General features: G+C 38.1%; 1 protein-coding gene across 3 annotated transcripts in view; it reads right to left on the bottom strand.

Annotated features, from left to right (window-relative positions):
- Positions 1–13,837, bottom strand: part of HDAC8 (histone deacetylase 8) — a 212,805-nt gene that overhangs the window by 114,881 nt on the left and 84,087 nt on the right. For 2 of the 3 annotated variants that reach the window (XM_032399146.1, XM_032399149.1), the window contains 2 exons: positions 8,482–8,654; positions 5,897–5,991 (listed from right to left, as the gene is read on the bottom strand). In XM_032399146.1, coding sequence (XP_032255037.1) covers positions 5,897–5,991; positions 8,482–8,654 — 268 coding nt within the window. Of the gene's footprint in view, positions 1–865; positions 3,562–5,896; positions 5,992–8,481; positions 8,655–13,837 lie in introns of those variants that run through there. The other variant, XM_032399148.1, reaches the window with a different exon arrangement.

Raw genomic sequence — 13,837 nt, 5'->3', positions numbered from 1 at the left:
GGGATATAGAAGATATAAACAACACTCTCAACTAACCTGACCTAATTGACAATGATAAAAAATGCTGTCCAATAACAGGAAAATACACATTCTTTGCAAATTGCACATAAAGCATTCATCAGGATAGATCATATGCTGGGCTGTAAAACAAATTCCAATAAATATAAAATGACTGAAATCATGCAAAGTATGTTCTCTGAGCACAACAGAATTAAAATGAATGTAAATAGAAAGACATCTGGAAAATCCTAAAATATTTGGAAATTAATTTTTAAAAACCCATGCTTCTAAATAACTCATCAGTTAAAGAAGAAAATTAGAAAATACTTTGAAGCAACTGAAAATGGAAACATCAAAATCTGTGGGATGCAGCTAAAGCAGTACTTAGATGAATATTTATAGAATAAAATGCTTGTATTAGAAAAGAAGAAAGGTTTAAAATCAATAAACTATGTTTCTATCATAAGAGACTAGAAGAAGAACTAGAAGTATTAATAATCAATACAAAGTAAGTAGAAGGAAGGAAATAACAAAGATATGAGCAGAAATAATAAAATAGAAAAGAGAAAAATAAAGTCAATGAAACTAAAAGCCAGTTCTTTGAAAAAAATACAATTCAATAAAACTGATAAGCCACAAGATAAAATGATCAGAAAAAACAGAAAGAAATTAGCAATACTAGGAATGAAAGAGGGCTATCACTACAGCTTCTACAGACATTCAAACAATAATAAAATAATATTATAAGCGAATGGGCAAATTCCTCAAAGACAAATTATCAACATGGAAGCCAGAAGAAATAGAAAATCTGAAGTTATGTAACTATTAAAGAAATAGAATTCATAATTAAAAACCTTCCCACAAAGAAAACTTCAGGCTCAAATGTCTTCACTGGTGAATTCTATCAAACACTTAAGTAAGACATAGTATCGATTTTACATAAACTCTTTCAGAAAAAGAGAGGAGGTGGGGGCACTTCCCAAGTCATTTTATAAGATCAGCATTGCCTTGATATCAAAACCAGACAAAGACATTACAAGAAAACAGCAGGTCAACATCCCTCATCAACACTGACACAAAAAATCCTTGAGAAAATTTCAGGAAACTGAATCCAGCAATATATAAAAAGAATATACCGTGACCAACTAGGGTTTATTCCAGCAATGCAAGGTTTGTTTAACATTTAAAAAGGCAACAATTAATGCAATTTACTGTATTGACAGAATAAGAGGACACCATATGATCATTCCAATAGATGGGGAAAAAAGCATTTGACAAAATTTAACACTCATTTGTGAGAAAACTTCTCAGTAAATTAGGAACAGAAGGGATCTTCTTCAACTTAATAAAGAACATTTATGAAAAAACCTACAGCTAACATCACACTTCACAGTAAAAGATTAAGTGCTTCCCCCTATGATCAGGAACAAGACAAGGATGTTTGCTCTAACCACTTCTATTTAACATCAAATTGGAGGTCCCAACCAGTGTAATAAGGCAAGAAAAAGAAATAAAAGTCATGAAGATTGTAAAGGAATAAGTAAAACTTTCTTTATTCATAGATGACATGTTTGTATACATGAAACATGCTAATGAATCTACAAAAAGCTACTAGAGCTAATGAGTTTAGCAATGATACATTATTCAAGATCAGTATAAAATCAATTGGGTTTCTATATTCTAGCAACAAACAATTAGAAACTGAAATTTAAAAATATCATTTATAATAACATCAAAATCATGAAATACTTAGGGATAAATATAACAGAATTTGTGCAAGAGGTGTTCACTGAAAAGTATAAATGAAAATTTGAAATTAAAGACCTAAGAAAATGGAGAGATATAGCAAATTCATGGATTGAAAGATTAAATATCGTTAAGATGTTATTCCTCCCCAAATCGATCTATAGATTCAGTGCAATCCACAGATGCACTGCAAGACTGTTTTACATCAGTAACACTCTTGTATATAAATCTACTTGATTCTTTTCAATGGCTACATATATTCCCTCATATGAGTCAGGCATAGTTTATCCAACCAGTCCATCAAAAGTGGTCTGGTTAAGTAAATATTTTTCATTCACTAAATTTTGTTAGTAAATCTATCTGATTCAGATATATACATATACCTAATATGTCTGTACATACATATATATATATGTATATATGCATACATTATATAACATAACTGCCATACTCTATCCTGGATCATAGGATCCAAATAGTATTACTGGATTACAGAACATTCTTATATATGATAGTCCATAAACTTTATTATACAGAGTGGGTGATTTGCTAAATTAGCCATGTACTGGTCTTTGTATGGGACTTCATGCCACCTTTGGGCTTTCTCTATGGTAGAGATACCTGAGCCAGGCATATGGGCAGGTTTCCTTCCTCTCAGCTTTCCAAGCTGGGCCCAACTCTTCTTCCAGATGGGATTGCTTCTTTATTCCATGCCCGGCTCCCCAATTCCTGAGCTGGGACTAACTCCCTGATCACTGGCTTTATGACATCACTGGTTTTATATCTCATGAGCACTATGATTGAAATCTCACCACTAATGACTTATAATATTTGTGCTGGGCTTGTCTTCTCAACTCCCTTCCCTCAATTGGCAATCTAGTGTTTTCCCATGGACACATCTGTTTCCTACAGCTGGGATACCTGGTACTTCTTGCAAAGGATGGGTAGTTGCTACTGGAAGCTTTTCCAGCAAAAGGCTTCCAATTCTTCCATCTTAAAAAGAGTTTTCCAATGTGAATGTTGAGATGCTTATTATTCAAACACTCATTTATTAAGTTGTTCATTCAATGAATGAACACCAACAAGGTCGGTAGCTAACACTGTGCTAAGCACTGAGGGGGAATACAGACAACCAAAACACAGATGACCAAATGAATGGTATAGACTATGTTATAGGAGTGTACTTGAACCTCTTTACAGGTTTGCCTTTCTCAAGTCTCTCCCTTTTGCAATCCATCTTCCATATGCTATTGAATAAGCTTTCTAAAAACCAAAGCTCATCTGTTTTCACAGAAAAAAAAGTATAAATAAACTCTTTAGTGCAGCGTTCAAGTCTCTTCATAATCTGGCTCCAATTTCCATTCAAGCCTTAATTCTTCCCACTTTCCCTCATAAATTCTGTTCTACTACATATCAAACTTCTCCCTCATCCCATGAGGCACCAGGTCTTTTCCAATCCTTGTTCCCTTTGCCTAGAATGTCTTTCGCTCTTCTTCACCTGGCAAACTCCCAATCAACCTCCAAGATTCAGTTCAAAGTCTTGGTGAAACATTTCTTCTATTCTCCTCAACTGTCCTGGATTTGGGCACATTGGTCTGTCGCCTTTATTAGATGGTGAAATTTTTGAGGGCACTGGGTTTACTTGCTAGTCTTTGTAGCTCTGAATTCAAGTTTGAATAGGGCCTGGCAAGTAATAGGGTCCCCATGAATACTTGTTAAATGAATGGAGGAATAAATGAATGTGAAGGAAGAGCTCAAAGGGCCTTGGTATACTTAGGCAAGGGATTTTTAAAGGCACAGGGCTTGAAGCTGCACCTAGGAAGACAAGAGACAGATGGGGAAAGAACATTTGGAGGAGGAAGATTATTATCCTAGGACACAGAAGAACACAAGCCCAAGACTGAAAGTGAAGACAGTGAGGGGGTCAGCCAGACTGTAGCTGACTGCTGCACTATCTTGACCTTTTCATTGACTAGATTTCTCAATTATATTTTCAGCTCCTGGAAGGCAGGGTATTTTGTACACTCCTTTGTATCCCTTTCATATTTGATGCACATCTCCACAATCATTGTTCCTACTATCTTGTAGTTCTTACTCTGCTCTGTAATATAATTATTTGTGTATCTACTTGTCTCCCTAGAACTTATACCAGCCTCCTTCCCAGGCTGCTTGAGGTAAGAGACAAGATGAGGTCTTAGTGTCTTTGCATCTTCCAAGACACCCAGCATGGTGCCTGCCACACAATGGGTGCTCAGTAAATATTTTTTGATGCACCATTTGTTGATCTGATTACAGAGAACCACAAGGATATTTGTGTGCAACTGTGTATTGTGGCACAAAACTTATATATGCCTTCACACTGTGCAGTCTATTTTTGGCAATTTTCATTAAAATGTTATCTTATTGTACATGGAAGACTGTCATTTCAATTTTCTTCTTTGTTCCTTCTTGGATGACTCACATCTCTTATACCAGAAGGATATGACAGAAGGGATTCAAAAAGGGTTTGGACATATTTATGAGCGACAAAGTCATAAATGTCTGGGTATAAGGAGTTGCTGGGAGCATGCAAAGGGGAAGGAGAAAACTTGCATTTCAAAAGTGCCTATTATGTGCCAAGAACTGTGCTAGGCAATTTGCATACATTGTATATTATTTAATCTGGCAGAATATGTCAGCATAAAGAGGACATGTCTATGTATAAGGCCAAAACCCTATCTATTCAGGCACATAGCTTCTCCAGGTACCAGAGGCAGTATTCATCTTTATTAAAATTTTATCAACCTTTTAAGACAGATGAATCTATGGATTTGCATTGTTTCCTAGGAACAGAACACTCATTTTCAATTCAAGCCCCTACAGTTTAAAACTCCTTTTTGACATAACTTGATCAGTTTTTAAAGTCTCAATGCTTTAAATTACAATGCAATCGGAGATAGTCCCACAGCAATAACAGCGATTACATTTGCTCACAAATGTAATTTGTTTGCTTATCTTTATATTTCATAAAGCTTCCAAATACTGAACAAAGGTAAGTCAAGAAAAGAGACTTCTATTAACCCTGACACCAGCAAACTGTCTCAAATTATAGCATGCCTTCTTTTTGTATTCTAGACACACTGAGTGGTTTTTCAGAGATACATATTATACCTCATTTGTGTTTAGAAGAAAATTGGAAGGGAATTAGTTTAAGTTGTTTCTAATTTTTAAAAAACTAATAGTAACTTTAAAAAGAATAATGCTCCCAAGTGTACAGATCCTGCATGTGGCAGGAATCAAAACATACCCAAAGTACCATCTCTACGGGGAATGGCTTGAGAAAGTGGGGCTACGGGTACTGGTTCGCACATTGGTTTTGTTACAAGCCACACAATCAATCTAAGCCCTACAACTATACATCTTGATCTGTGATGACATGCTTCCTGCCAGGTGTGGGGATGGGTGGGAAGAGAAGGGGTACACCTTCACATAAGGGATAATCAGCACACTCACTGGGCTCAGACAGCTTTCTGTTAACCTGTTTTGAGAAAGCTAAAAGAGACATCTTTGCTTCAGAAAGTGTATAGCCCATCTCATCTGACTAGAGAAAATGGCAAAAGTTCAAATGAAGTTTCACATTTTAGATGGTCTTCCCCCAACCTCTGTGCGCCACTAATTGCTGGAAAAACACCAGACACATCTTTGTGGTGATTCTGTGTTTCTTAAATTTTACATTAGTCAAAGAAAACTGAAAGACCAGGACTAACCCCAAAGAACATAGGTGTGACATACCACCTATGGGACTTTTTAAAGATAGACAAGAACCCAGCTTATACATTTTAAAAATTGCTCCTTCTGTTTTGAGACTAGGGGATGAAAATATGCACATATTCCAAAGAGTTCTTTGTGTGAACAGGTGACCCCTTCCCACAGTCTCTGTAATTAATTGAGAAATTAAAGTTAGTTGGCCTTTGAGATCTCTTGTAAAAAAAGGCAGAAGGTCTTGGATATTTTGGAACAAGAGTCCACTATTCTGCCAAGACAGTGTGTTATTGTTATTGGAGTGTCTCTCAACAAAACGGTATTGAGTGGTGAGGACGTGATTTTGATTAGGTGGAATGACTCAGCTCTTCCCCTTAAAGAAGAGAGGACTTGTCAGAGCCTTACTTACCTCATGATCTGGGATCTCAGAGGATAGTGTTTTCCCTAGGATGACCCCGGTCAAGTATGTCCAGCATCGAGCCGTGTTGGCAAGGTTATAGCCTCCTGTCTCCATCAAGAATTGTGAAGTTAGGAAAGAACAGTCACAAAACAGCAGGAGAGGGAAGGAGGGTAAGGAAGGAGAGAAAAATGTTTTAATAAAAGGGCTAAAAAGACAACTCCAACTTGCAGAATTTCACCTAAACATCCCTTTATGATGTTTTTGAACCACCTAGTAGACGGACTTTAGTGGACTAGTCAGACCATGCATAGTGTGGAACTAGGAAGTCTAAGGCCTGCAAAGATTAAAGAGGCCCTCATCTCTGAACAAATATGTATCCGAGGATTCCAAGCTCCTCCATTTCATCAAGTCATCAGCAAGATTGAGATCCCTGGAACCCGGATCTCTTGGGGCAACCTACTCAACGTCAAGGTTTCTGTGATGAATTTTGCAACAATTCTATAAAACGGCTGCTGGATGTAATTTGTATGTTAAAGCCACTGGCAGATATAGCCCTAGAAACACCCAGGAAAGAGAAATGGAAAATGCTGACAGACATAGACTTCCTTCTTTCAATTATCAGCATTTTCCTTTTCTCCACAAAACACAGGCCTAGTGACAGAGATCAAAGAGAATGAGATGAGGAGGGGACTGTTGATGGACGCTCTGACCCATCTCGTCAGGTTCTGTCACAGTCACCCAGCAGCCATATTATACTGGCTAATAATCAGCATATTTTTGCACTGAATAGATGTGTTCTGCCATGCAAGCATTAGAACATTGGCCTTTAGCTAAATTCCAAGAGTGTGAGGATGAAATGGACTGATTTCCTAACCTCAGTGCAGCCTGAGGGAAATAGAAGCTGGTCTATTTTAGGTAGGGTAACCATATAATTTACTGTCCAAATGGTATATTTTAACAGTAAAAGGGAACACTGGGATAACATGTATAAATTGGGATATATGGTCACCTTTCTCTCAAGCCTTGAAAGCCTTTCTCCTTGAAAGGTCAGGGATACTGGGGATTTTGGAATGTCTTTTAGGCCTCAGTGGGGTCCAATGAAGCTTGGGGACATGGCCATCTCCACTGGTTGTCTATGTGTTACTGGGGATTGAGAATTTAAGTGAAATAGTACACTTATTACTTTAAACACTCCTGATGTGAAAAATCTGAATTTAGAAGATCAACTTATTGGGTATGATTATTTGATTTCAAAAAGATTCACTCTAGATTTTAAGTAGTAAGCTCTCTCTGGTACATATACAATATGATTTGATTTGCAAAAATTCCATTTACATACAGGAATTTTCAGGAATACACATACTGCATAAGAAGAGTTATATATCCAAAAGCCAAAACTTTGGGTTGAGAAAGCAAAGAGACTTTGAAAATGCCAAGTAAAGGCAGTAGCCACAAACAAAAGTTGAATTTGTGCAGATGTATGTTGTGGAAAGGGCTTTTTTCTTCCCCTTAGTTGTACCTGTATCATCATCAGCATCCTTAGTGCTGTCAAGGAAAGTAATATGTCATACAATACTTATCAATTTTATCTTTTCCCTGAGTTGAAGTTAATAGATGTTTTGCCAGCTTTTCATAAGATGTTGCCTCTTGTAAGCACCTGTAATTTTGATCCCTCTAGGATTTGAGGCTGCCAAAGGACCAGGCTTGTGTATTTGTGTTGAATGCTCACTCATTTTCATAAGGCCTTCCCACAGCCTCCTCTAATTTGGTTTTTACAACAGGATGACAAAACAACAAACTATTAGCTGTTCCATAATACATGCATTTTAAGCTCAATCTGCTTGACCATGTTATTTTAACACACCAATCCATTCACCCAGTGAAATAAAGATTGTGCCAGATGGATAGTCAGAAGATTCTTAGCAAGGAATCTTCAAAGGTAGTTGAGGTTGTAAAAAGTACCTTTCGCAAATGTGTAAATGCTTCTATTGAATAGACCCAGCTTTATGTTGGTTAAGTCATACAAAATGTCAGTACACACTGAAGGCAAGGATGCCCAAGAGACTCTAGATCTCTCAATTTTGCTTTATTGTAACAAATCCACGCTTCTTTTGGTGGGGGTTAGGGGGAGAAGTCATTCTTGAATTCAGCTTAGATATTTAATTAATTCATGTATTTACTACTTATATATGAGTAGACTTAGAATGTTAGTGGTACGTTTCCAGAAGATGATTATTAGAACTGAGAGTCAAAAACTATATTGAGAGAAGATGGATTGAGGTCCAGTGAGGTTAGTATCTGCTATTCTTAATAAGATCTGATGGCACCTTTAACCAAAGGACCTTTGCTTCAGGAAGTGAAACTGAGACTTCAGAGTGCCAAGGAGTCAATGCACATGCCAAGCTGAGGAGAAGTGTGTCACAGTACTTCCTTATGCTGAATTGTGAAGGGGGCAGAGTTCTTTGACTCAGCCTTCTGGATCACAGGCAGGTTGGTATTATCCAATCTAAGAAAGCCAAGTTTTCCTCAGTGTCAATGGACAAAACGTGGAAGAAGGTCAGCAAATTCTCCTGGTGACCTTCCTTTGTACTCACCTCCTCCCAAAATGAGTGTTGCCAACTGCCATTGAAGGATGTACTTAAGACATTTGCCAATTCCCACTGGAGTCATGTTAAAGGAGCACATGGGATCCCCAGCAATCGTATCAGCTCCCAGCTGTAAGACCACTGCTTTGGGATTAAAGGCTATGTATACCTCCTTTAGTACACTGTAGAAAAGAGAAAGGATAGAAAATGTCAGAAAAAGATAGATCAGTTTGGTCTAGGGGTGGTGGTGGTGGGGGGGCAGTTGGAGGTATAGTTGAGTCAGCAAATAGTGAAGGAAAAAAAGACCCAACTTGTCAAAGTCATCAAACTTTTCATCTAAAAAGGGTGAATCAGACTGTATGTAAATTATACCTTAAAAAACCCGAATCAGGAAAAACATTCCCTCCACTTTCACCTTACCAAGGACCAAGTTTACCCTTATGCTTTAGAACACAAACTTCCTTTAAATATTCATATTCACTTAACTTCAACAGCCACAGGACAGAGTATACATATTTACTCCATTTTACAATCTGGGAAAGTAAGACATATACACTGAACAGTTCTGATGATTTAAGATTGTCAACATACTTGGAGTTTATTATCTAGTTATCAATGGAAATTGCTGAAGAGAATTAACATGCTTTGAAAGCATAGATGTTACCAGCTTACTTTCTATTATGCTAAAGGACTTCTGGGTTATGAAATGTAGCCCTCCCTAAATCATATGTAACCAGAGTCTTATAGAGTAGGAAACGATAACCATTGATCCAAAATTATAAATATGAAAGCACCCTAAAGAATAAGTTGTAGTGCAATAATAAGGATAATTTTGGGTAGAATCATACAGTGCTATTAAATCAATGTAACAGCTTTTTTTTTCCCTGACAGTTAGAAGCATCTAACTTCTAAGGAAGTTGTCAATGTGACAGATGACCTTAGTCAGGCTTCTAGTATTATCATTAATTGAACAATGACACTGTCCAGAATACATTCTTAGGAGTTATAAGGTCCCTCCTCTCAAGGGGCTTACAATCTAGTTTCCAGACAAAACATATACCAGTCCTCATGGGCCTGAGTAACTCTTACAGAGACATATAAACAAGTGCAAATTAACATACTTCAGAGTTGAGAAAATGCAGACTCAGAAAGTGATAAAAAATGTTGGGGTTAATGACCCCTTCATAATCAACATGTCAAATTATACCAGTGCAGCAAAAACAGAAAAATTCCAGATCCTCCGAAAACTGCAAAAAGAATTCAAGGGATATAAAATGTTATTCTCCCAAATTCATATGTAACCGGGGTATTGAAACTATTGAAAAGTGCTCAGCTACAGAGGTATTCTTTGACTCAAAAGACTGTTTTGTTTTGATTTCTCATCTATGCAGACAAATATTGTGTGACTGTGGAAATTATAAGAATATTATAAAACTTATGGCATATGATCCTTAATAGAGAAATACTCAAGTCTATTCTCTCTTTCATGTGCTTATCTCCTGATGCAGAGGGAAGATAAGCCACCTGAATAGTTAGCTAACATTTATTGAGCATCTACATGTACAGGGCACCCTATTAGCTGCTATCAGGAGACACAGAAGAAGGCATGATTTCTGTTCTGTAGAGGTTTATAGCTTAACAGGAAGAAAGGGGAGGCAAGAAAGACTAATGTTTCCTCATTCATTCTTTCCCTCATTTTGCACCTATTTACTGAGTGCCCTCTGTGTGTCCAGCATCTAACTGTACAAGATGCTGCAGGAACAAAGATGAATATGACACAGCTCTTATATTCATGTGGCTCAGAACAGAGGGGAAGGCTCATACTATGTTAATCAGTAATTAAAATACAATAATAAATGAAGTATCAGAGATGGCACAGAGAAGGGACTAACTGACTTTTCTAGAAGATGTTAGAAAAGGCTCTACAGAGGTAACTTTTGACTTAGGTCTTAAAAGATAAGAACTACAGTGAACCACCTATTAAAATGGCTAACATGAAAAAATAGTGATAACATCAATTGCTAGTGAGGATGTGGAGAAACTACACCACACATAGCTTGTGGGTGGGAATGCAAAATGGTATAGCCACTTTGGAAAATAGTTTGGCAGTTCCCATCAAAATTAAAAATAGACTTACCATATGACCCAGCAATCGCCTTCTTGGGCATTTATACCAGAGAAATTAAGACTTATTTTTATATAGGAACTTGTACACAAATATTCACAGCAGCTTTATTTGTAACAATCCAAACTGGAAGCCACTCAGATGTACTTCAATAAGTGAATGGTTAAACAAACTGTGGTATATCCATACCACTGGAATAGTGTTTATCAATAAAAAGAAACAAGCTATTGATAAATGAAAAAAAAAAAAACTTGGATGGCTTTCAAAGGAATTATGCTGGGTGAATAAGACCAATACAAAATCTATACTGCATGATTCCATTATACACCATTTGTTAAATAACAATTTGAGGGATGGAGAACAGATTGGAGGTTGCCAGTAGTTAGGGATGGGTGTGGCTATAAAATAGTACTATGAGACAGCCTTGTGATGATGGTACAGTTCTGTATCTTGATTGTGGTGGTGGTTGTGGTTATGCAAAGCTACACATGTGATAAAAATCTCATAGAGCCACACACAAACACACACACAATGAGTGCATGCATAATTGGTGAAAACTGAGTAAGCTCTATGAATTGTACCAATGCCAACTTCTTAATTTGATGTTGAATTATAATTGTGCAGGATGTCCACATTGGAGGAGGCTGGGACTTTCTTGTACATTTCTTTGCAACCTTCTTTGAATCTATAATTATCTCAAAATAAAAAGTAAAAAAGAAAGAATAGGAAAAGTTTACAGGCATGTGGGGTGAAGATAGTGGAGTTGGCAGCAGGAATGGTTCTGAGGGTTACTGGTAGGAGGCAAGGTTCAGAGAAGGAACTGTACATACAAAAGCATGATGGCTTGAAACAGGCAGTGGTGGGAGGGAGGCTAGTGAAGTAAAAGAGGGTTAGGACACATGGGGCCAGATATGCCAGGCAGGCTAATGAGTGGGGACTTTTACTTCAAGAGTATGGAACATCTCAAACATTATGTGTGTCTGTGTGTTTCCATGCATGTACGTGTGTTGGGGGAATGATCAGATTTCCATTTTGAAAAGATACTCTGGCTATAGCATAGGATATACTGAAGGTTATCAGGGGGCATTTGCACCCATCCAGGCCAGTGGCAGCAAGGCAAAGGAAGAAGAGATGGATCTGGGGGATACTTCTAGGGTAGAACTGATAGGGCAGCACATACTGACACACAAGAAAAGCATATATATAAAACATTCATGAGTGTTTTGTACTAGGACAGGGAAAAGGATAAAGGAAGGCAGGTGTTTCTGGGACAGCTGTTTGAATGATAGCCAGGAAGAGAAAACGAGTCCCCAGGGAATTCTGATGAAGAGGGCTCTGGATGGCTAGAGAAAAGGGTAAATTAGAAGCTTTGGAAAAGGTAAGGTATTTTGTACACAGTGTAAACATCAAGGCCACTGCAAGTGAGGACATCTTCCATGTGAGGGCTACATGGTGGACACTCTTAAAGACTGAAAGTTTCCATTTGGTTTGACAGAACAACGGGAGTCACTGGAGAAGTATAAGGACTGATGTTGCTGAAAAATGATGCTTAGGAACTCTGATTTTTGCTGTTGCATGGAAGGCCAAAGAGAGAAAGTCTGGAGGCAGAGGGGTTGGCAAAAAGGGTACTGAAGCATTCTAAGCACAAGAGCATCAGGAAGCAAAGTAAGATATAGTTGGAAAAAAATGAGAGGGCTAGGTGACAGACTGGGTGGGGGTTGGGGGCGGACAGAGTAGAAAACACACTGTGCCAATTCCTCCAGAATTCACAGGAGGGGGAAAGAGAAACTGAAATATTCCTTCTCCTATTGCAACTTCCAAATCCGGTGTTCTTCCCTCTCATCAATCTCGCCTCTTTTGAGTCAATGTCATTTGCTTATACTACTCAAACAGTAGCAAAGTTCCTAGCTAGAGACCTACTACAAGGTACTCTTTCACCACCCTTAAGGACTTTAGCACCTGGTTCACAAGTTTTTCTGTCTCTCCCTTTCCCTGTCATTTTTCTTTGTAGTTCACTATTCATTTGCTTACTCACATCTTGATTCAAGCACCTCTTCTTACCTATGCTGGGCACTAGAGATACAGAAATAAGCCCCAAGGAGCATATTGCACAATAGGGAAAGAAGATAGGAAAACAAGTAACTGTGATCAGTGCTATAATATCCATCCACTCATTCAAAAAAAATGTTACATAAAAGCCTACTGTATACCAGGCACTACGTTGGGCAAAGGGTTTACTGAATCTTTTTTAGAAAGATTATTTATTTATTTATTTGACACAGAGAGAGAGCACAAGCAGGGGGAGCAGCAGAGGGAGAGGGAGAAGCAGGCTCCCCGCTGAGCAAGGAGCCCGACGTGGGGCTCGATCCCAGGACCCTAGGATCACGACCCAAGCCGAAAGCAGACACCTAACCGACTGAGCCACCCAGGCGCCCCGGGTTTACTGTATTGAAGAGACCTGCCCCTTCCCCCTGTTACCTTTCTGATTCTCTGAAATCACAGTTTCTTCACCTTTTGAACAACAGTGATGTCCACATGCACATCACTGTTATCTCTAGGCATAGCCATGCTTTGGGGCCTGCTAAGGAAGTGCTTGTAAATGCTCTACTTCTAACACCCTGAACTCTGAACTGCTTTTTCTGTGTACAATTTTTTATCTTTCTGTTGAACTTGTTCTTCATTCTCATTTTAACTCCCATTTCCTTGTCTTCCTCCTATTTTCAAAGTCCACCAGTTTATCCTTTGACCTCATTTGCTTCACTACTCATTTTGGAGAATATGATTAGTCATTTCAAAAACTCTAATTAGCATACTTAATTCCCTCACACCTTTGTCGTTTTTGCCTTGTCAATCCTTAAGCCCTGGGATAAACCACTCTGTCAGTATTTTCTGCTCTGTTCTGCTGGAGAAAACTGAGAAGTTAAGCCAATTGCTTCCTCTATAGTTTATGCTTACGACTCCAATTCAACAAATTCTATAAACATTTATTGAGTGATCGATAGGTGCCACTTCCTCTGTGCAGCATGGCAATAATTTGCTTCACCTCTTGTTCATAAACAATTACATTTCTTGCAGCACCTAGTCTATTTTTTTAAAAATATAAATACAATGAGTGTACATTCTTTTTTTTTAAGATTTTATTTATTTATTTGTCAGAGGGAGAGAGAGAGAGCACAAGCAGGGGAAGCTGCAGGCAGAGGGAGAAGCAGACTCGCCGTCGAGCAGGGAGCCCGATACAGG

The sequence above is a fragment of the Phoca vitulina genome, unplaced genomic scaffold, assembly GCF_004348235.1.
Source record: "Phoca vitulina isolate PV1807 unplaced genomic scaffold, GSC_HSeal_1.0 scaffold131, whole genome shotgun sequence".
NCBI classification, from domain to species: Eukaryota; Metazoa; Chordata; class Mammalia; order Carnivora; family Phocidae; genus Phoca; species Phoca vitulina.
This window is presented reverse-complemented; position numbering and strand designations above follow the sequence as displayed.